We start from the raw sequence: 21844 nt of genomic DNA on the forward strand, positions 1-21844 counted from the left end.
GTCGATATAGGTATTCACAACAGATGTTTTAGCAAAGTCATCTCATCCGTAAGCTACACATATCTTGTTCACTTTCGTTGCCGACATCAATATATCTTCCTTCGTTTATTGACATTATCTACCACCACTCGTTATCATCCGTCCACCTGCCAATCAGGCATTGGACACCCATCTTCCGCCGGGGACACTCGTTTTGCCAGCATGACATCCATCCCCAACACTCACCACGGCGTTCCTCCTTCTTCCTCATCCACGCCAGTCTTACAAGCTCCAGCAACCGAGAAGAAAGCCCCCCTTCCTCCACTCCCTCCACCTCGCCAGCACCAACCCCCACCTCAACTCTTCACTTGCACATTTTGCTAGCGGCTCTCCTCCCCTTCGCCTTGGAATTCAAAACCTCACGTTCTCGGCTCCTCGGCCCGTTTAGCATGCCACGCCTGCTACATAGCCATCACCAACCTGGCAATATGCTGGGTCTGCAACGAAATGGTCTTCCGCGGGGAGGACTGTGTCAGCTTGGGGTGGTGCTTCTGGCACAAGGCATGCTACGGGTGTTTATTCTGCGGGTGCAAGAATGTGGTCAGGGGAACACCGCTCAAGGAATGGTTTGAGGACGATGGAACTGGAGAGGAGGACAAGGCGAAGGAGGTGGACACGGTACCGATGTGTATCAACTGTTTGGTTGATGTGCAAGATCAGCAGGGTGCAGAGGGAGAACAAGTGAACGAGGCCGAGGTGGTACAGAAGGCGCTGAGAAAGGTGGAGAGGGCCGAGGGGGATAATGGGCTGGCGAGGGGTAGGTGGGAGGGGTTGAGAAAGGGGTATAATGAGAAGAAGATTCATTTGCATAGGCGGGTCAATGAGGAGGGGGCAAGGTCGGATCTTGATGAGGGAGGTGATCAGGGGAATGACCAGACGACTATTTACGTGTCGCTGTCTGACCCGCTGGGAGAGATATCGTTTCGACCGAGTCCGACAAAAGGGATTCCGTCTTTCTTGCAGCCTTCGCCCGCCTCGCCGGTTCAGTCTTCTCATCAAGTTCCTGTCTCAACGCAGCAAGAGTCCCGGATCAGGCGCCACAATGTCCGTTCGTACTCTTCAAGGGTCAGCAACAACTCCCACGCATCCACCGTCCGTCTTGAAGATCGGTATTTCTCTACTTCGGATAGCAACAAAACGCAGTACCCTCACAGCGAGATGACAGAGGTGCCTTCACTCCAAAACACACCACCCACAAGCAGCCCACGACGATTTATCCACCGCGGTGCACCATTCGTCTCTAACCAGACTCTCCCCTTCTCGCCCATCCAAAGAGAAGCAGCCCCCAAGGACAGCCTGTCACACAACTCAACCACGTTCTCCTCATACGAAACCCCCCCAGAGTACCCTTCTTCCCCCGTCTCATCATCAGGCCGACAAAGCCAAAGTTTAGGAGCTGACGACCCCTTCAATAAGATCGACTCGAGGATGAACCGAGCCACCTCCTACAACCTATTCCCTACAGCATCACACACAGGCGGGACATCGACGAGAAAGTACTCCTCCTACCATTCCCTCCGTTCAAACCCATCCGCAAGAGTAGAACCCCCCGTGATGTCGATCCACATCCACCGAACCAACCCAAGGATGTCAACCGAGTATCTCCAGCCCCAGCGGCAAGCTCACCAGTCGAGGTCATCACCACAGTTGCAGCCACCACCAGCGCTATCGATCACGCCAATCACCACCCCACCGGCACCTGTTGTTCTTATTGGGAATAACACAACACCCACTAACAACCCCAAACAGGGTTTCCTCCGGCGGACAGTCTCTGGAAGAAAACGACAAAAGTTTCCACGAGGAGAGGATGAAGAGGCACGCATGGCAAATTTTGGCACAGGGAAGAATGGTAGCCTGGCTACCGCGCCAGCAGTGAAAGCAGAGCCCAGCGCTGGACGGGTTCAAACCCCGGGGATGGTGGCCACCACCGCCACCACCATCACCACCACAAGAGGTCACCAAGAAATAGGGCAGATGATCCCTATCGGTGCCCTTGAGGGAAGAAATGAGAAAAAGGGGGGAAGCGGCGGTAGTGGTGGTAGTGGCAGCGGGAATGGGGGGAGCAGTAGCAAGAGGAGAAGTGTACAGGCCGACCTTTTGAGGAGGTTTTTTGGACGATGACTCAAACAACTGATAGAGATATGAGTAGGTATCAAGACAACACATAACTACATCTCTAATGATGAAAAAGCAGCAGCTCGTGCAAAAAATAGCTCTCAAGTTGATAATCCTACAGAACTCCCATGCTCATCAGACAAGCCCAATCCCCAGCCTATTAACGCCATTCCCCCCCCTTCTTCATATGAAAAATTTCTCCCGTTGTGCCAAAGGCCGCCGCTGCCGCCGCCTTAAACTCCCCTCAAATGATGACGCGTAATGTATCGTTACAAGTGAATATAAAAAAGCAACCCAGATAACTTATGCACCTTTCCCACTCCCCTAATAATACCAGTGTCAACTCCCAAGGAAGCTTTTCTTCGTCAAGGCTAACTAAGAATGTGGTGTCACCCACAACGCCCAAAGCTCCCCCGTATCGAAAAGCCACCGACTGCCCTATCCCAACAATATGCTTCATCACCGGCAGCAAACGCCAAGTGATTGGCATGGCAAGACAAGTCCAAGTGGGAGTGTCTTTACTTCCTCACCTTTGGCCTCGACAAAGCCTGCAACCGACTAAGACTAATCCCACCCCCCGTAGTCTTCTTCTTCATCGGGCTCGGCGTCCCGGGCGCGCGACCAGGCAAAGCCGCCATCTTCCTAGGACTAGCATTTTGCATCCCCGTCTTCTTCGCGCTCGCGGCAACCAGCCTCGGAGCAAGCAACGCATCCCCCTCGGGAACTTGCTTCCTCTTCTTGGCCGCCCTATCCGCCGCCTCTCGCTCCGCTTCTTCCTCCTCCTCATCCGACGTAACCCGATGTCGCTTCTTGTTCGTCATGCCATGAGGCAGAGCGGCAAACACCGTGCGCGGGGCTTCATTCTCCTTGTCTGAAACCGTCGTCGACGATGAAGTGCGGGGGAAGCTGCCGGGCATGTTCTCCGTGGGCAGAATAGATGGGCGGACGGGGCGGATGCTAGCTTGCCCGGGGGAGAAGCCGAATGAAGAGGATGGACCGCCGAAGCTGATGGTGTGGTCGCCGCGGAAGGAGAATGTGCCTGGGACGGATGGCTCGGCGGAGGGGGCCTTGGTTTCGGTGGGCGCATCTGGGAGGGGGCGGACGGTGGAGAGGTCGGGGTAAGACACATCCTCGGCGCTCTGCTCAGCCAGGACGCCGTCCAACGATGGGTAGTGGACCTCTCCAAGTGGCTGCCTGACAGCGGGAACGGGGACGCCAGACTTGACCGGCGATGGAGAGTTCTGAGCCATCGCAGCATGTTGAGTGTCGGGGGTGAAAGCCACACGCTTAGTGAGCTTGCGGGCAGGGGTGGTCATGGGGACTGGAGGAAGCTCCTTTTCCAGACGAGGAGGGGCTGGTGTCTTGGAACCAAGAGTAGAGGGCATCGGAATAGTGCTTTTAGGCTTCGCAGCACTGGCCTGGGAGCGGCGGAAAAGAGACTTGACCTGCTCGAAGCGGCTCTTGGGGGTCTTGACCTCGACGGCCACCTCGGGACTCTTGGGCTCGGCTGTCGAAACACCTGCCTTGGGGCTCTTGAGATCATCAGTGGTAAAAAGCACCGCCTTTGAGCTTTTGACCTCAACCGTCTTCGTCGTCTCCTTCTCAACGGCAGTAACGGCCGCAATGTTGCTCGTCGTGGCAGACTTGATAAGACCGCCCAGCGCAGGCTTGGAGGGTGAACGAAGAAGCGAGCCACGTACAGGGGTCTTGGCAATGGTGCTGCTCGATCGAGCAAGCGAAGATTTGGTTGGGGTCATCAACGATGCAAGATTAGATTTGGACCGAGGTAGGGCCATGTTAGAAGACGACTTGGGCATCGGAATTGCGCTCGCATCTCGTGAAATTGGACGCTTCGTCGTGGCATCGTCCTCGATATGCTGACGAGCACGCTTGATAGGAGACTCGACCTCGTCAACACGCTGATTGGCCTTGGGAATCGTCGAGACTGGAGTGGACTGCTTAGAACGAGCATGCTCGGGTTCGTCGAGATTGGCCTTGGATTGGCTGCGCTTGACGCCTTGTTTGAGTGGTGTAATGCGGCTCGACTGGGCTCTGAAGGCTGAGGGATGGTTCGCGATCGAGTCCATTTTCTTGAACTCGTTCATATGGGCTGAGCTGAAACGGCCGGCCTTGCCTTTGGCAGTAGCAATTTTGCGATTATTAATCTGCTCTTCTTCGGCCTTCTCTGCCTCGCGCTGGGCGACCAACTCGACTTTGATTTTGGCGGCCTGATCGCGGATTTGGTCCATCATGCGCTGAGCCTCAGGCCCGAGTTTCTTATCTAAGTGACCGGATTGTCTGAATGTAAAAGAGGAAGATGGGACTGCAATCTTGGTGGGTGTAGATTGAATGGCGCCGGGAAGTGCATCGCTGCGAGAAGAAGTGGGCTTGACAATGTCGGTGAAGCCTAGACGCAGACCGGACGAAGGTGGCGCCATGGTCGGATGGTATTTGGCAGGATGCATTTCTGTGGCAGGAGGTTTAATGCGAGAAACCTTGCCAGCTGGTGTCGCGGGCAGCTTGGTAGGAGTTGGGCCGGGACCTGGGGCTGGGGACGCAACGACAGCATCAATGTTTTGAACCGCGGCACTCTCGGCGGGAGTGTCATCTCGCTCGGCGACGGCAGCTAGGACTGGTTCCTCATGGGACGGCTTCATCGCCTGAAGTTGCGAAGCACGGGTTAGCGGCATTGTCGTCGAATTTTGGCATGTTTGTCTTTGTTTGTTTACTTACCCTTTGGGCGCTCGCCAGGCGCGCTGAACGGCGGGCCATGATGTCGGAAGCTCGCTGCGATGGCGGTGCAATGCAGGGGAAATGCGTTCGAAGAAACAGCTATTTTGACAATTTGTCGGTGTTGGAATGTTGGTGGAGAGATGGAAATGATGTCAGGTTGAAGACGCGACAAGGGAAGAGGTGCGACTGTGCCAGTGATGTCTGGTGGGGTGATAATTTTGATTCGCTGGCAGGCCGTTGAAGTAAACAAACCCTTTAATTTTGTGGGTCCGTGTCACCGGCGTGAGGTGAGTTCGTGGCACAGACCAACTGCTCCCGACTCCCGACAGTTTGGCCATCGATCAGACTTCCTAAACTCGATGCATACTCGGCTGCACACGAACACTATCGATACTCAACTTAACTCTCCTGAAGCTCAACGACAGTCTATGGGCCCACAGTTACCACCGAAGCCGGCAGTAATCATCGCCTTGCTACTCAAGAAGCAAACAATTTGATTATTCCCCTCAGAGCTTACCCTCCGGCCGGCCCTCCCAAGCCCAGGACAGAGCCAAGTGCCAGAGTCGATATATTCCTCCGCAGCGAGATATCTCGGCCAGAGGTAATATCCAGCCGGTCAAACAACACATCCTTCTCTCGAAGAACCTATATACTGTGGTCTTGAGCATTCCGTTTTTCACCGTCTCGAACCCTCACCATGCCCACAGGCCCTCTCAAAAGACACTTTCACCGTTGACGGCACCGTTTGGAAGCTGATACAAGATGTGGTTCCCCAACTGCGGGTATCTTCACCATCGGATCTGGGACCTGCATGGAAGCCCTGATTGATCTTCTTTTCGTCGACGTGCAGACGATAGCTGCGAGAAATATAGGTGGTTGAAACACCACTAACCCCCACGGTCAAAGAATCGATACTGATGAGCGCAAATTTATCGATCAGCTGTGCCATGATTGGAGCTCGACGTCTTGGAACTGCTGGGCGACTGCATCATCACCGGCACCTGTCAGATCGAATTTCCCAGGATACCGAGTTGAGAAAAATGCCGCACCCAGGAAATTGCATCAATCTGGTGCCCCAGACGAGGCTCGAGACGGGGTACGCGACGTTGAAGTCGTCGATATCAGAGGCGGACGAGCGGGGTGTTGTCTAGGGAGGTCAAATTAGCAGCGGGGGGCGTGGGCTCGACAGGGTGTATGCAAAAGGACGCTTGCCCGCCAAAAACTGCCACCACCACCAACTTTTTTTTCCAGAATACAGAATAACCCGAAGCCCTAACCATAAACCGAATCCTAACCACCAACACTAACCATAACCCGTACCCTAACCACTAACTCTAACTCTAACCATCGCTCGCAAGCTCGTGATTTGGAAGGCAGAAAATGGCAGCTTGTTGTCGAGCGTGCGTGCGCCAGTGGTGGAGTGATGGCCCGTGCAAGGCCTGCTGGGCGTGAGCGTAGTCAATAACCCCTCCCAGTAATTAGACCTCAGTAGAAAACCCGACGAGGGGTGGTGAACTGGTTGTGGCTGACCCCCACCACCACTGCTCTCCGGTACTGGTGGCGCCACAAGACGCTAGAAACATTCCAGAAGGCGTAGAAGTTGCTTCTCAGTCACATTGCCCGATGCGGTCGACAAGTCCAGACCAATGAGCTTCTCATCCCGCCATCCCATGCGAAGCCTCGATGAAGAATGTCCGGCATCTGCATGTCGACCATCTGGTGATTCATGAAAGAAGAAATTCTTGCTCTTCACCACCCCTCCAACCGGTCTTCTGGGCGTTCGGTCTCTCTGCCAGCAAGACGAGTATCGGACCAGGGACGAACACTGGTACAACTCTGTTGAACCTGTACAGGCGGTATCGGTCTCAAGATGGATGTGCGGACTAACAGAATCTCTCGCGATACTCAAGGTTGAGAGTCCTCAGTCCACTCACTGTATGGCTGCCCTCGTATAGGCCTCCGTGAAGCGGATCCTTCCGTGCAAGTTGATGTCATGGGAGGTGAACCTCACCACCAAGAACACCTCATCGGCCGGTGAGCTACATCGGTGAACGTTACCAAGGATCGATGAGCTCCTCGGAGATGCACAAAACTCGATGCCTTGGGCGTTGATCCAGCGCCAACAACCCCGCCTCGCATGTCTGGGCACTCGATGGACTCGGGTAATCACCCCCCCTGTTGCTAGCTACTTTGAGCTTGTTTAGACGAGGGTTGTCGAAAGACAAGTTGACGACCCCAAAAAAGCCAAGTCGAATGGTGCAACTTTGCAAGAGAATCATCGCGGCACTGCTCAGCTGTGATCAGAGACAATACATCTCGGTTTTGGTGGATGACAATTTCTCATCTCAAGCAGAAGCATTCGGGTAAGAGGTGTCGTCGGAGGATGCCGTCTCGTAACTCTCGGCGGTCGCCAGCTTTCTCGTCCAGGCCGTGCGTTGCGGAGCGGCGGCGGAGGCGTGAGGAGTTCGGGGATGGCTGCCAGGAGTGGCTGGGGGCCACAGTGGAGGGCGCGGCGGGTGCATCACTCTGAAAAAGGCTTTCTTTTTCCAGTGGTTGAAGGAAACGTCACTGGAACGTCGACCAAACGCAACCGCAAACGCTGAAGCTCCCACTGCTCCCCGAACACCGAGAACAGAATCTCGAAAGCCTTCTGGTTGGATGACTGCCGACATTTTAATCTATCGATCTCACAGCGCCTGAGCATACTTGAGCTGCCCTTCAGTCTATTGGAAGTACAAGCCGTCACCAAATATGCTCACGAGCCGCAAGAGTTTTCGTGGCCTCATTGTCAACACCCAATAGGTGGTCTTGCAGCACCCGGCAAGCTGTTCAGCAACCCTCGCCAATGCCAATCTTGAAAACGTCCCATTTCCATATACAACATTGGTCTTAAATGGTCTTTCAAGTTCTTTTCTTTTCCTTCTTGCTAATCCTCAAAAAAAGTCTTCAAGATCGACGCTGGTAGGACTCTTTTCGACCGAAGTCCTTCGTCAATCGTGGTACGCGGGAGGTGTGTACCCCCCAGCGCTTGGGTTCCAGGCGGGAGGAACAGGTGGGTTGTGAACAGCGGGCTGTCTCGCTGGCTCAGGTGACTATAAAATTCTGGCGTTCTTGGTGTCTTGGCGAGGCGTCGTCAAGGAATCTGCCCCGCAGTTTAAACCCAGCCAATGTTGTTCTTGAACGCTGAACGACAGGCTGAGCATGTACCTGACAACCACCCCCAGAACAAGCCCAGTGCAACAGCAGTGGACGAAATCTCTGAAATGCCTCCACTTCCAGCCCCTCTCCACCATCGACAAGGAACACCGATGTCGGTGGCACAAAAGACATGAAGTGGTGATGGCCTGCTGGGCAAAGCGCCTCTGGAAGGCACGGCATCCTCAGAACGCTGCCCTTTCTCGTGGTGAAGAGTGGTGGCATGCAACTGCAGCGTGACTATAGACCCGCATATGGCAACTCGTGAGTTGTTCGAGACTCGTCAAGATCACGCTTCATGGCAGGGTTTTCAGCCCATCTCCTCCTCTTCACGGATTTCGACGGCTCAAAACTGTTGTGCTGGAGAGGAATAACTCGTACAAATACCAGCATGTCCCTATGATGTGAAGGTTGTGCCTGACGCTCCTCTATTCACATGACAACACCATCATTGATCCAGATTATTTGATCCAGCCAAGGCCTGATATTCATGCCTCGACTTAACTACAATCTTGGCTTCAGTCTCAACCCACTCTGAGAAGTCTCCCTGGGCACTCGCCAAGGCTGGCGATAGATCTCGGGCGGGCAAGGAGACCGAACGGGCGAGGAGGCGAGTGGAATTGGTAAGCGGTAGGACTTTTGGTGGGAGTCATTCAGTCATTCCAGAGTTTCCAAAAAGGCAAAAGAGAGGGCAAAACGCTGAAGAGAAACGCTGGTAAACGCTGAAAACTCGAAACTCTGAGAAAGGGGGGAACTTTGACCTGTTATTGCCCGGTTGACCAGGTGCATGCAGGACCGCTGTGAGGGGAAAAGCCATGTTCCCGTCGCAGACTAACGAACGATGGTGGTCGCTGACAGAAAGGGTCGCCTGTCAAATCTCAGATGACAGCTGGCGGACAGTGGTCCGAGCACCCTGTAAGGGTTCTGAAATGAGAGCCAGCTCTTTCTGTCACTTGCTGCGCAACAGGTTGCGTTCCAACAGAGCAGGGAGTCGAGTGACTTGTGGCCGAAGTACCTGGTTTCCATTAGTCACTTATAACAGGGTGTGCCACCCAGCCGGAAGAGAGTTCAGAGCAGAACGAACAACCCTCCTCTCTCTCAACTCAAGCTCACAGTTGAGCCTCTGACGACAATTGAACAAGACTGATTGAATCGACTGTTTATCCAGACTCAAGACAGCTAGCCAACCAGGAACCATCCTCCAAGGGCTCAAAACAAGAGACCAGGACATCGCCTCCATTGCTTTAGGGACAACCCCTCTTACAACCTCTTAAACAGCTCTGAACCAAGAGATCCCAAGAGCTCCCAAAGCAGTCCATCCCGGCTTTGTTCCTCGTGGCATCGTCTGCTACTTAGCCGCCATCTCTCCAGGGCCCAGAAGCTTGTCTGTCGATTGTCTTCACCGCACCCGCCGGGCCGGGAACCTAGCAACTCTTGTTGAGACTTCACTTGTCCCCCAACGAATAGGATCCTGTCTTTGAGATCCCATCAAGGCCCACGGGGACAACTCCCATCTCCATACATCAGCAGAAAGCCCAACGACAGCCAGCTCATCCTTCTCCAACAAGTTCAAGTTCCGTCCCGAGGCTCCAGCTGCAGGTCGACCAAATCGGTGTCTTCTTCTGTTGACGTTTCCAAGGCTTGAGTCTTGAGCGGATTCAGAGTGGATACTGGACGGCCCATCGGCTGATCGAGCAAGTTCCGTTGTGCGAAGAGGGGTGTGAAGCGAGCGAGGAGCCGGAAGTCGGACAACAACCTGGAAAGACACCAAAAAGAATAAAAGCTGGTGCCAGTGCCAGCACCCCCGACAACCAGCACGGCCGAGAAACAAACACGAGTTGTCAAGAATTCGGAGCCGGATCAGGATCAGGAACAAATCGCAAAACGCAGGCGTCAGCGTGTGAGTGACGGCAGCCAATCTAGTCACGGCGTGGTCTTGGTCCAACGACAGAAACGCAGCGTGACCTGGTTCAACCCAGAACGGAGGTCGGGGCTGGGTGGAAGCACCTGGCTATTTGTCTCCGTGCAGGCCCAGAGTCCTAGCGGCGGTCTGCGGACCCCTCCCACCACCACCGGCATTAACATTACATAAAACCCTCCATTCTGCTCTTTTCTTGACACATACCCAACCTGTCAACGACCTTCTGCTTATCTCTGACCCTCCCGGAATCTCCCTCGACAATCTTGGTTTTGACACACGAAAATCTGGGGAATCCAACACCTCACTCAGCCTTACCTTATCGCTGGGACAGATACCACCGATACCAAATCCCCCCCGTTGAAACGAACGAACAACACCCGGTCCCAACCTGCCGGATCCCGCAAACCGTTTATTCCAGATGACGCACTGATTGGCGCCCTTCCCCGGCTTTTGTCGAACTGTCACTGCTGTCATCCCACCACCAAAAACTCCAACAGAGCTTAGGTGTGCATCGCCTGGCATTCCCGCTGCAGCATAGCGCCCTACTGCTGCTGCTTCGCCCCCGCCCAAAATCAGGTACATACTACCTCTTTATCATCTGTCTGATATCTCCTGCCTCGTCGAGATACCTTGGCCGACGCCTACCGAGCTGTCAGTGCGGCACGGCACCACCCCTATCGACGACAAGCTTTTTGGAGAAGAGCCAAGTAAAGTCTAACGCCTCTGTTATCTGCCTTAGCCACGAACCGGACAGCAAGGATATGTCCGATAAGATGTCTGTCGACAAGAAAGATCCACCCAAAGACGACCACAGTGAAGTAGAGTCCATGGCGTCCAGCCCAGAAGGAGAGGCGCCTCCAAACAACGCCCCGGCCCAAGCCGAGAACCAACAGCCCAAGCGAAAAGGGGGTCGCAAACCTGTACGTACTCTTTTGTGCCCACATCGCCATGTGCTGTGGGTCACGTCTGATCTCATGACAAACGTGTACTAACCGGCAAAGTAGATCTATGCGACATCTGAGGAGAGAAAGCAGAGGAACCGTCAGGCCCAGGCTGCTTTTCGTGAGCGCAGAACCGAGTACATCAAGCAGCTCGAGGAGGCCATCCGCACCCATGAGCAAAATCTGGCTAACCTCCAGGCTGCCCATCGCCATGCTGCCGACGAGTGCCTGATGTTGCGCTACAAGAACTCGCTTCTTGAGCGGATTCTGCTGGAAAAGGGTATTGACGTGCAAGCGGAGCTGCGTGCTAAAACTGGCAGTCCGAATCTTGGGCCGACTCACATGCCCCAGAACCTGGTTCAGCCGCCTCCGATCCAACGTGCTATCCTGAACCGCCACCATGCTCGCCGGTCCAACTCCAGCATCGCCCCGAAGCTGGAGCCGGGAGCCATCTCGCCGCTGCCACCTCCGGTTCACTCTCACGTCTCGGCACTGTCGCCCAAGAGTCGACACACGCCCTCGTCCCACTCGGCCTCGCCCACGGCGACAACCTCGTTTGGGTCTCAGCATGCTGCCTCACCAGCAACCTCTGACCACATGAACGGCTCTGTTCGGCCCTCGATGGCGTCAGTCAATGGTATGAAGGCACCTCCGCCTCCTCATCTGGCCCCGATTCATGGTTTGCCAGGACCTCGCCAAATGCAAATACCCGGAATCCATCAGCCCACGAACCATGCGAGACAGAATGTGACGCAGAGTCCCGCCGCTTTCTACCCTACGCCATCGTTCCAGAATCATATTGAGCAGCTCGGCAAGTTGTCCCATCTCTTTTCTTTGTCCCCTCTTCGTCCTATAGAACTCTGTCGTCCTAGGTTTTAATATTTGAATACAGAACAGGAATATGATGCTGCAGCCGACATGATGGATGAAGGCCAGGAGGGTCCTGACACGCCCAACGGCGGCCCTGGACCCTATCCTGGTCAGCCCTACACTGGTGAGCCACAGCCCATGTCGCTATCATCGCCAGTCACGACGGGCCCCCCTGGGACCCAGGTCATTGCCGGCCAGTCGCCGATCGACAGCCCTGCTCACACCCAGCAGTCGGCATATCCATCGATGACGCAGCTGCTCGACCCTGGTTATGACTTTGATCCCTTCGGACTCAGTGCCAGCATGGCTTTCCCCACTCAGTTTTCGTTTGACACCAGCAACATGCGGTAGTCGCGGACTCCTCAGGTGACAGTGGTACGTTGGAGAGAGTTCACAGGTCATGGCTCAGCCCATGCCTCAAGACTCCGCTCTGGCGGTGTTCTCCTGTGGAGGACCAAGCTATCGCTGAGGAGGTATTTTTTATGGCTAAAGTCGGTCAGAGAAGGAAAAAGAAGGAGAGATGGAAACTTTCAGATGGTTCGGACCAGTTCACATCGGCACAGGCCCAACAAGAGGCTATTACGGCAAAGCGCGTTTTTTACGATACCCCGGAATCATTGCATTGAACAGCGGAACGACATTTTTCGAGACACCAGCCATTCATCCCGGTTCAGGAACACGATATCTGAGCCGCCGAATGACCGACGACGTGTTTGTTTTCTTTTCGGATTTCTCATTATTGTTTCAAAAAGTATTACTGCCGGTTCTGGGTGCATTCGGTTTCAGAAAATCACACATCAACATCATACTCGCATATTTCGGAGAAAAAAAAATAACTATACCCAGGACGGCGGGCGACACCATTTGTTTTTATCAGCACATCTGTTCGGCGTCGAATTTTTGAGGACGCCTGAATCTCTTTTTTCTGGTTCATGAAAAAAAAAAGTTTTGCTCTTTATGAGGTGCATATAGGAAGGGATATTGGTACGGATTAGGATATACGACATACGACATGGACGACATAACAGCTACTTAATGGGTCCGCGGCTTACTACGACAGTCGCGGTAGGAAAGAAGGACTGGGTGGTGGTCCGCGCGAGGAGAGGGAAGCATAGGCTTGGGCTGCTCGTGAGGGAGCTTTCGGGGTGTGTCATACTCGTATGGCATATGTCGGGATTATCTTTCATAGTTGCCTCGAATCTGTGGCCCTTTTCACGGAGGGAAGGTATGGCTTGGGGATGAAGGCCCCGTGTCGTCCGTCGGTCCGTTTTTTTTTACAATTCACCTCACTCAACCCCTCTTCAGCATTTTCCTCTTGGCCATGTTTCTTATTCCATGTGTCATGTTGCTTCATGTGTGATAGTTTTTTTGGTTTCCACTCTTCTCTGTTTCTTGTTTCAGGTGTGACCTTTCTGATCAAAAAAGCGAGTGTTTGTTCTTGAAGGACTTTTACAAGCAAGCAGAACATAAGGGTCAAAAGTTCAGAGGGAGGCTGCCACACATCTTATGTATTTACAAACTTCTTCTCTCTTGCCGCTGGATGGATGACACGGGGTTGGAGGTAGGTCCCTCAACTCTCCTCGTTTCGAATCCGTTTCATTCCTATCCCACCAACTTGGGCTCTTTAGTAAAGGGTGCAGGCTGCGTACATAGCCAGAGTAAGATATATAATGATGAAAAGAAGTTAGCACAAGTTTTGTCAGGACTCAATGCTTGAGTCTGTTGTTGATCTCAGACACGTCTTGTTACAGAGAGTATTATTTCACTCAGGTACGAAGCTGAAGGGAACTAAGAACGCGGTATGTCTATGAGAAAGCTTCCAGCTGCAGTATTATTGAGCTCATGCCACCAGACCAGTGGCTGGAGACAGGAAGTCAAACTCAAAATCTGCAACGGAACTATTACAACGAGATTGAAACTCAACGCCACAAGCCACCATACTGGAGCAGAGCAGTGGCTGGGCGGACATGTTTCTTTATGCGAACGGGGCGTTCCCTTTGTGATGATTTCCTGCGGGGATCACAACGGTTGCAGCGAGCAGCCAGCACCCGGCGGCAGCAACAGAAAGCAGCGCTGCCCTGCCTGGGCGCTGGGCGCGCAGTCTGCTGCAGAGCAAAGGCCAGGAAAAAGGAGCGGAACGGGAAGCCCTAACCGCAATAAACGAAAAGCGCACTGAATTTTCCAAAAAGGAAAAACACTCAGAGTGTGCGGCGGGCCACTCGGCGGTCCGTGCGGCAGCTCCCCCTCCTGCCTGGTGGGCATTTGGTGGGCTTTTGAGCACCAAAATCTTTCACCAGCCCGACAGCCCACCTACCGACCACCCCCCAGTTGTTTTTGTAACGAAACGACGGGTCCCATTTGCCGTGGAAAAGCACCGCAACAATCCGGCGCAGTTGAAAACAGGGCATGTCCTGCTAGGCGCTTGCCTCTCTACTACACCTCCGAGGAATTTTTCTCACCACCAAACCTCTGTCCCCTCTTCCTCCGCTACGGAGCCTTTTGGTCGGACCATATCACAACGCCTTGAGTAGGCGATAAAACCTCGGCGGCAAGATGTCGGTCGCCTCTAAGGTGAGTCGAAAATACCTTCCCTCCTGTCGCTGTCCATTCCGGTTCTTTTCCTTGCCGCGAGAGCCTGCAATCGCTGGTGGTTGGAGGTCACCTCGAGTCACTTTGCTGTCCCTTCTCCTCCCCCGCTCATGGAGGGGGACAGAAGACGTCGCCCACTTATTATGTCGAATTGAGATTGCTGACTCGTTGGGCTTCAAACAGAACCTTTTCGCCATTCTCGGTTGGTCTCCCTTGCTATACCTCTCTCCTTCCCCGCGAGTTCTCGCCACCCGAAACGAACCTCGAGCACCTTGGCCCTTCGGAGCCCTCGGGAACGGATGGGATGAGCTTCGAGCTTGAGCTTGAGCAGGGACTATTTTTTTTTTTTGTTTGGCAGACGATGGGCAGTGACTGACTGGCTGTCAACGATATAGGCAATGACGAGGAGCCTCCTATCCCTCCTCCCGTCAAGACTGTTGAAAAGACATCGACACACACTGCCAAGCGCAACACCGATGGCGTAGCTCCCTCCAAGGGCCCTGCCCCCGCTGGTGGCAACCGCCGCAACGCCGCTACTGGCAACGAGGCTGGTGTGTAGCTGTTCCGATGTCTTCAGATATTGGCCTTTTATTGACCTTGTTTCCAACAGCTTTCCGGGACCGTAACGCCGGCCGCGATTCCAACCGCGGTAAGCCCACCGATGAGGTCCGTGGCGGACGTCGTGGTGGCTTCCGTGGCAAGCGCCCCGAGGGTGATCGTCACCCCCACAAGGCCGCTCCTCAGTATGTTTTGGCTCGGCCCCCGACACTCAGATACGGGACATGATACTAACAGGTTTCTAGTGGTGGCTCCGCTAAGACCGCCGAGCAGGCTTGGGGCGGTGAGGATGGTGAGAAGGCCCTCAACGACGAGAAGGCTGGCGAGGCCGATGCCACCGTCGAGAAGAAGGAGGATGAGGCCGCTGCCCCCGCTGAGGAGCAGGAGCCCGAGCCCGTTGTGAAGACCCTCGAGGACTACTACAAGGAGAAGCCCAAGTTCGAGGCTCTCAAGCCCCGTGAGGTCAAGGCCGAGAAGCCCGAGGGCATGGTCGTCGCCAAGAAGACCGACGAGGACTACGTCACCGCCAGCGGTGGCAAGAAGGAGCGCACTCGTGAGCGCAAGCAGAAGCAGTTCGTCGAGATTGAGAACCGCTATGTCGAACCCGAGCGCACCGGTGGCCGTGGCGGCCGTGGTGGTGCCCGTGATGGCGCTCCCCGTGGTGGTGCTCGCGGTGGTCGTGGTGATGGTCCCCGTGGTGGTGCCCGTGGCCGTGGTGGCCCCCGTGGCGGCGCTGCTCCCCGCGGTGCTCCCCGTGGCGGTGCCTCTCAGGCTGCTCCCGTTTCCATTAACGATGAGAACGCTTTCCCCAGCCTCGGCGGCAACTAAAATGCTTCCTCATCTCGGAAATCATCTATCCTTGATGTTAAGATCAGACACGTCGGTTTTGATCTTATGACTCCATTTTCTCTGGTCCGCACTACGAAATACATCACCACATAACGGCAATCTGGACGGGGCGGTTACTCAACTGAATGGGAAAAGGGGGTGGGGCACTGTTTGATGGCTGTTTTTGTAGGCTTTGGTTGCGTTTGATGTTTTTCTTTCGGCGCAACCGGGTCCCCTCCAGGTTGCGGAAAGAGAAAAAAAAAGGGCTAGCAAAAGTGTCTAAAACGATTTTATTTTCCCTCTTCTTCACATGATCATTATTATCATAGTGTCTCGTTGCTTTGCTCTTCTGCTTGATAGTGTCCTCTATACGTATCTCGGTCGGTTGTCGTGTGTATCCTGGGAGGTTGGGCGTGGAGGTGAGGGCTAGTTTGATATATATAGTCTGCTTGGGTGTGTACTGGTAGAAGATGAGGGTGAAATGAACGTTGGAGTTTGGCTGTGTTGGATGCAGGATTTTTCTGCTTGTTCTATGAGCAACGTGATGAGATGAACGGGTACTGTTAGTCATCTCTGCGAAGATGAGTTCAGTCTGTTGGTTCAGTTCAGCGGCCGTAGTCTTCTCCCTCGCAAGAGCTCGCCAGCACTCTTTTGGTCTTGTTGTCTTTGACCTGGTCCCAATACAGACAGAACGAACGGCTTGAGCTGCATATTCCAATACCTGTAACGCAGTTACAACCAATTGTGAAGTGAGACGGGGGTGGTAGTTCATTACAGCTTACCAAACTATCCTCGGGTCATTGCTCACAATCTCACAATGTGTTTGGGGACGGAAGTCTTGTCATCATCATCATGAGCTGAGATAACAGCCCCATGAACTTATATTCAATGCCCAAGTTTCAACCCTCAAGACCCCAACTCCTAAACCATGTTTTCCTCTTGTAACCAGCAAATCGTCACAGCCCAACCAACTTGGTTAAAACAACCGATACACACCCCAACCCACACACCACCTCTTTGCAACCTCCTCTCCATTCTATCTTGACAAACAGCGGCTAATCCAACATGACCCTTCTACTCCTCCTCCTCCTCTTCCACCCCCTCCCAACATCAACCCCCACCGCCGCCACCAACAACAAAGCATTAAACCCCCCCATCAGATAAAACGGCGCCCCCTCCCACCAAGCATCAAACAACCACCCCCCCAGCTTCGTCAACAGCAATATCGCCAACCCCCCGCACCAGCTATACACCCCCGCCACCGACCCCTTCAGCCTAACCCTCGACACCGTATCCTCCGGCACGACATCCTCATTTTCCAAAAGCGGCGCCGTGTCCCCCTCCCCATCGGCACTCTCGATAAGCGTCTCCCCCCCATCACTTCCCGGCACAGCCAAAACATTAACAATATCCGTCTTCAACACCCCCTTCCCCAACGAGCCAAGCGAACAAACAATCGCGCCAATCTGGCTTATTCCCATCAGGGCCACAAGCAGAAAAACAACCGGTTTCCCACCGCGGGAGTCGACATCTTTAAACTCCGGGCTCGCAAGAGACGGGAAGCTCATGTACCCTATTATACCGAACAAGGTAGCAATGACAATAGGCCAGTTGACCCTATGGTGGGGTTTATGACTGAGATACCCAAAGAGAGGGGCGCAAATCAAACCCATCAGCTGGGCGACTCCGGTTAGGATGGCAGAGAGGATGTACGCCTGGCGGCACTCTTTTTTCAGTTCCGGGGAGGGATCGTTGGGGGAGCCCTGGCAGTAGCCGTGGCGCATGAAGAAGGCGTTGATGTAGAGAGGGATGAAGAGGGATATGGCGACGGTGGAGGCGCGGGCGACGAAGCCGCCTAGGTAGCCTAGGCATATGTCGCTGTCGCCGAGGGCGAGGAGGATGGAGTCTCTGAGGAGGTGGTGGTAGGGGATTGCTTTCTGGGGTTGGGTTAGTGATGGGCATAAGAACAGGGAGAAAAGGGGGGTTCATACGCTTCGGGGGTGGGCTGAGGCAGCGCCTTGGGGGTTGAGCCCCGGAGACCAAACAACATTCGCCAGCCCTTGCCTTCTTCACCTTTGATCTTGCGCAGACCAAAAAAGACAAAGATGGCGACCAGAAAGGAGACCACGCCAACGGTATAGTAGCTATATTGGACGGCCAGGCCGGTGGTGACGCCCTCGATTTTGCCAAACCGAGCGGGGAGTGGGAGGAACAAACTGAGAGCTACCAGGGCACCGCAGCCGGTGAACAGCCCAACGAAGCCGGCGAGCGCTGATGGCTTTCCTTGTTTCTTTCCCTCGTCTCCTTCCACCGCGGTGTCTTCTGTCGAGGAGGCATAGTTGGAGCTGGTATTGCGAAACGTCTCAGGAGTGATAGTCACTTCCGAATCGACAGACAACGCAACGCTTGTTCTCGCTCTCCCTCTTGTGGAGGGTTTGCGCACATTCTCGGCCACGGGACCAGTCTCATCGGTCAAGGAGGGAAGAATAGCAGTAACCATGGTAGCCCTGTATAGCTCACACGTCAGCACACCATATTTCCCACCTAGAACCAAGCCTCCCAAGGAACACCACTTACGCAGCCGTCGCCCCGACAGCAAAGAATATCCTCGCCAACAACAACTGAGGATACACATTGCGCGCCTGCACAAACAGGAACAGCGCAAGACCAATGACAGCATACCCAGCAACAGCTACATATCTCACACCAGCTCTATCCGACACCAACCCCCAAATCGGGCAAGCCACCAGCGCGACGAGCTCATCGACAAACCCCAACGTCCCTACGATATCCCCCACTCCTTCCTTCACGCCTATCAAATCGGTAATCACAAAGGACAAGCTGCTGTTGAGGAAGACGAGGAACGAGATGCTAAAGAGGGATATCCCGAGGAGGTACGTCAGCGCCTGCAGCGGCGTCGTCGAGCTCGAGAAGGGCAGGCGCTGGAGGATGCGCCGGGGTATTGTGCCGAGCGTCATTGTGTGTGTGTGTGTGGTAGGGTGATATAACCCCGCTGAGGTTATATCGATGGTCGGCGGGCCAAAAAGGTAGTGTATAGGGCAAGAGTAACTGGACTACTCTAGACCATGATGGGATGTATGTTTGTGTTTGTTTCCGTCGCCAATGCTTTTTCTCAATTCTTTTTCTTTATTTCTCCAGTATAGCCGGCCTTAACAACCCTTCCTGCTTAAGCTCTGACTAAAACAACAGAATGCTGGGCCAACCAAATGGCAACAAAAAACGATGATTCAATGGCTTTTGGAAACCAAGGTTGCAAGTCTGATCAATGATGAAGCTGGGCGAGGGCAAGTTCCGAGTGAAACCGCGCATCCCTGGCTTGTAGTTAAGCCGCGGGCGGGCGGCAGGCGATCCAGACCCCGCAATCTGAGTCTGGCCCCCCAAGCCCACTGCTACCCGCTATCGTCGGGGTTGTCTCCACCGACGTCGGAGGCTGTTTTTCAGGGACCGACTGTTTCCACCTTATCTTTTTTTGTGAAAGAGCCCAGAGCGAGAGTGACTGGAATTGAGCTTCGTTGAAAGTGTTTGGCTGTTGAGAAGAAGAGGGTATCACACCGCTTCCCTGCACTTTGCGCCTTGTTTTTACTTGAAAGTCCTCTTTCCTATAGGGCTGGATATTATCTCTACGTTGAGGCGTTTGGCTATTCTTTGAAGTGGTTGTTGATATCACCTCCGCTACGGCTTAAACGCGGTGTTGATACCCCTTGTCTTCTCACGGTTACGAAAAGAGTCACACATACACACAATGTCTTCGTCTCTGCCAGGCGTCCGGCCACTTCCCGACTCTCAGTATGATCTTAGCACCTACTGGGGCCGTGTGAGGCATACTGCGAGCATTACAGATCCGAGGTGAGAGCAAACTGACAACCTGTCTTATAACCATAACCTACCAGGTCGATGAGTGAGGTGTGAGTGAGTAGGGGACTTGTACCCGCCGGCCCATCCCACATCACCAACCAGCCTTGCTTTTTATGTCATGCCAGCATATACTAACCTGCGACCGTCAATAGGACCCTCCTCGTAGGCAGTGCCGGTCTTACAGATGCCAAAAACCTCCTCATCGCCTACAAGAATGGGCAAATTCCACACATGACCCCCGACCTCTGGAAGGCCAAGAAGATTGTCGACTCGACTCTGCACCCAGACACAGGCGAGGCGGTCTTCCTCCCCTTCCGCATGTCATGCTTTGTCCTCTCCAACTTGGTGGTGACAGCGGGCATGTTGACCCCTGGCCTTGGTGTAAGCCCTGTACCTCCCCCCCTTTCCGGTTACATACTCACCTCCATACAGAACCGCGGCACCATCGCCTGGCAAGTAGCCAACCAGTCCCTCAACGTAGCAATCAACTACTCCAACTCCAACAAATCCTCCCCCTTATCCTGGTCCAAAATCGCCCAGTCCTACTTCCTCGCCGTCGGCGCCTCCTGCTCCGTAGCCGTAGGCCTCAACTCCCTCGTCCCCCGTCTGAAATCCATCACCCCTTCCACCCGCCTCATTCTCGGCCGCCTCGTCCCCTTCGCCGCCGTGGCCTCGGCCGGTGCCCTCAACGTCTTCCTCATGCGCGGGGAGGAGATCCGCACCGGCATCGACGTCTTCCCTGTCCTGTCTCAAAAGGCCAGGGAGGCGTTTGCTGCCCAGGGCAAGTCCCCCTCCGAGGTGGAGAGTCTGGGCAAGAGCCAAAAGGCGGCGACGTTGGCGGTGGGGGAGACGGCGGTGAGCAGGGTGCTGAATTCGTCCCCGATCATGGTCATCCCCGCGCTGGCGCTGGTGAGGTTCCAGAGGACGGAGTGGCTGAGGAAGAACCCTAGGTGGACGACGCCGTTGAATTTGGGGTTGATCTTGGTGACGTCGTATGCGGTTTTGCCGTTGGCGCTGGCGGCGTTCCCGCAGAGGCAGAAGGTTAGGGCGGATAGTTTGGAGGAGAGGTTTCATGGACGGGGTGGGGAGGGGGGGTTGGTGGAGTTCAATAGGGGTATTTGAGGAGATATAGGGAAATAAACGAATGGATCAAGATGCATGGTGTTTTGGAGGCTGAGGGGGCGAAGGGTTTAAAAAAGAAGGTTTGCCTGGGCGTGAGAGCGTTGCCAGTTGTCAGTGTTAGCTTGAAGTCTAATTCCCCTTCTCCAAGATCCATAATCCGGGCAGAGGGTTCGGTTTTCCAGCAAGTCCTTCTCCAACCAACACTCAAACTTTATCCAACCAGGTCCAACACTTCGGATTCCCCGAGTCCACTGGGACATGAGCATCTCAAACATTGTCTTGCGTAAAGACACTCACCAACTGAAGATACCCTACCCAAGACTCCCGTCTCAGTGAACAACATGAGATCCGTTCACAAAACAAGGGGTGTAATCTGATGCAAGTCCCACTTTTGTCACGGTAACTTGAACCCAGTATGTGGAGCCTGTGAAACAGTTGTTGTTGTTACTGTTGTGGTGCGTGAACTGTTGCACGGCAGATGGTGAGTGAAACCACACTTGTGTAAATTTCAAAGCCCCAGACCTTCAAAAACACATCCATTGGCCTTGGCCTATATTCAACACGCCTTCAAGAACAGATATTTGTGAGAATAGACGAAACACGCGGGAAAATACATGTTGAATTTTCACGCTGAAAATGAGGAGTTGTGAGAAGGCTCTCCAGGCAGGCAGCCTAACCCCACATATCTTATCTCATATTTACGCTTGGCTGTTATTGATCATGTGAAGGAGTGTGAATGCTCCTTTTTTTCGCAGGCAAGTCTTGGGGACCAAATATAAACATCACTGGACTGTTTCAGATGAGGAGGGATCGGTGCCCATTTTCACTTGATCTGCTTGTCAGACCATTAGATTTGGAGGGTTTGTGAGTTGAGACCACAGACTGATGCCTTGAAAGCAAATTGGGAGGAAAGTGAGCATGTCAATCATTTCGTTTCGAAATATGGATTTGATGAAGGTTTTATGCAAACTTTGCTGTGCCATGGTTGATTTGGGGGCTGTGGTGGTGGTGTACTGGGTTAGATACCAAGCATAAATTGGGTTAGGGTAGTTTATGG

At 53.9% G+C, this 21844-nt stretch overlaps 6 protein-coding genes across 6 annotated transcripts; 4 read left to right on the forward strand and 2 right to left on the reverse strand.

Moving 5' to 3' along the window:
* Positions 1 to 486: 486 nt before the first annotated feature.
* Positions 487 to 2160, forward strand: QC762_702830 (uncharacterized protein; the record flags this gene model as incomplete). Its single annotated transcript, XM_062893137.1, has 1 exon — positions 487 to 2160. The coding sequence occupies one exon, from the start codon at positions 487 to 489 to the stop codon at positions 2158 to 2160; it is 1674 nt and encodes a 557-aa protein (XP_062739024.1).
* Positions 2161 to 2505: 345 nt separating this feature from the next.
* On the reverse strand, positions 2506 to 5076 carry QC762_702820 (uncharacterized protein). Its single transcript, XM_062893136.1, has 2 exons — positions 4888 to 5076; positions 2506 to 4814 (listed from the first exon to the last, which is right to left on the reverse strand). The coding sequence occupies exons 1-2, from the start codon at positions 4924 to 4926 to the stop codon at positions 2673 to 2675; spliced, it is 2181 nt and encodes a 726-aa protein (XP_062739025.1). The 5' UTR covers positions 4927 to 5076; the 3' UTR covers positions 2506 to 2672.
* Positions 5077 to 8967: 3891 nt separating this feature from the next.
* Positions 8968 to 12165, forward strand: QC762_702810 (uncharacterized protein; the record flags this gene model as incomplete). Its single annotated transcript, XM_062893135.1, has 3 exons — positions 8968 to 10923; positions 11008 to 11791; positions 11837 to 12165. The coding sequence occupies exons 1-3, from the start codon at positions 10765 to 10767 to the stop codon at positions 12163 to 12165; spliced, it is 1272 nt and encodes a 423-aa protein (XP_062739026.1). The 5' UTR covers positions 8968 to 10764.
* Positions 12166 to 14367: 2202 nt separating this feature from the next.
* On the forward strand, positions 14368 to 16089 carry QC762_702800 (uncharacterized protein; the record flags this gene model as incomplete). The annotated part of the gene is made up of 5 exons (XM_062893134.1): positions 14368 to 14385; positions 14587 to 14605; positions 14799 to 14954; positions 15014 to 15146; positions 15207 to 16089. The coding sequence occupies 5 exons, from the start codon at positions 14368 to 14370 to the stop codon at positions 15787 to 15789; spliced, it is 909 nt and encodes a 302-aa protein (XP_062739027.1). The 3' UTR covers positions 15790 to 16089.
* A 755-nt stretch (positions 16090 to 16844) lies between these two features.
* On the reverse strand, positions 16845 to 19106 carry QC762_702790 (uncharacterized protein; the record flags this gene model as incomplete). Its single annotated transcript, XM_062893133.1, has 3 exons — positions 18367 to 19106; positions 17781 to 18296; positions 16845 to 17697 (listed from the first exon to the last, which is right to left on the reverse strand). The coding sequence occupies exons 1-3, from the start codon at positions 18765 to 18767 to the stop codon at positions 16845 to 16847; spliced, it is 1770 nt and encodes a 589-aa protein (XP_062739028.1). The 5' UTR covers positions 18768 to 19106.
* A 129-nt stretch (positions 19107 to 19235) lies between these two features.
* fsf1 (Sideroflexin FSF1) lies at positions 19236 to 21398 on the forward strand. Its single transcript, XM_062893132.1, has 3 exons — positions 19236 to 19656; positions 19818 to 20046; positions 20098 to 21398. Exons 1-3 carry the CDS (start codon positions 19553 to 19555, stop codon positions 20785 to 20787), a joined length of 1023 nt encoding a protein of 340 aa, XP_062739029.1. The 5' UTR covers positions 19236 to 19552; the 3' UTR covers positions 20788 to 21398.
* Positions 21399 to 21844: the final 446 nt, after the last annotated feature.

Source organism: Podospora pseudocomata, chromosome 7 (assembly GCF_035222375.1).
Source record: "Podospora pseudocomata strain CBS 415.72m chromosome 7, whole genome shotgun sequence".
Classification (NCBI taxonomy): domain Eukaryota; kingdom Fungi; phylum Ascomycota; class Sordariomycetes; order Sordariales; family Podosporaceae; genus Podospora; species Podospora pseudocomata.

Coding starts and splice junctions, on each gene's coding strand:
- fsf1 (XM_062893132.1), top strand. CDS start 19,553: ATGTCTTCGTCTCTGCCAGGCGTCCGGCCACTTCCCGACTCTCAGTAT. Junction 19,657..19,817: donor GCGAGCATTACAGATCCGAG/GTGAGAGCAAAC, acceptor GACCGTCAATAG/GACCCTCCTCGTAGGCAGTG. Junction 20,047..20,097: donor TGTTGACCCCTGGCCTTGGT/GTAAGCCCTGTA, acceptor ACCTCCATACAG/AACCGCGGCACCATCGCCTG.
- QC762_702820 (XM_062893136.1), bottom strand. CDS start 4,926: ATGGCCCGCCGTTCAGCGCGCCTGGCGAGCGCCCAAAGG. Junction 4,815..4,887: donor GCCTGGCGAGCGCCCAAAGG/GTAAGTAAACAA, acceptor TCGCAACTTCAG/GCGATGAAGCCGTCCCATGA.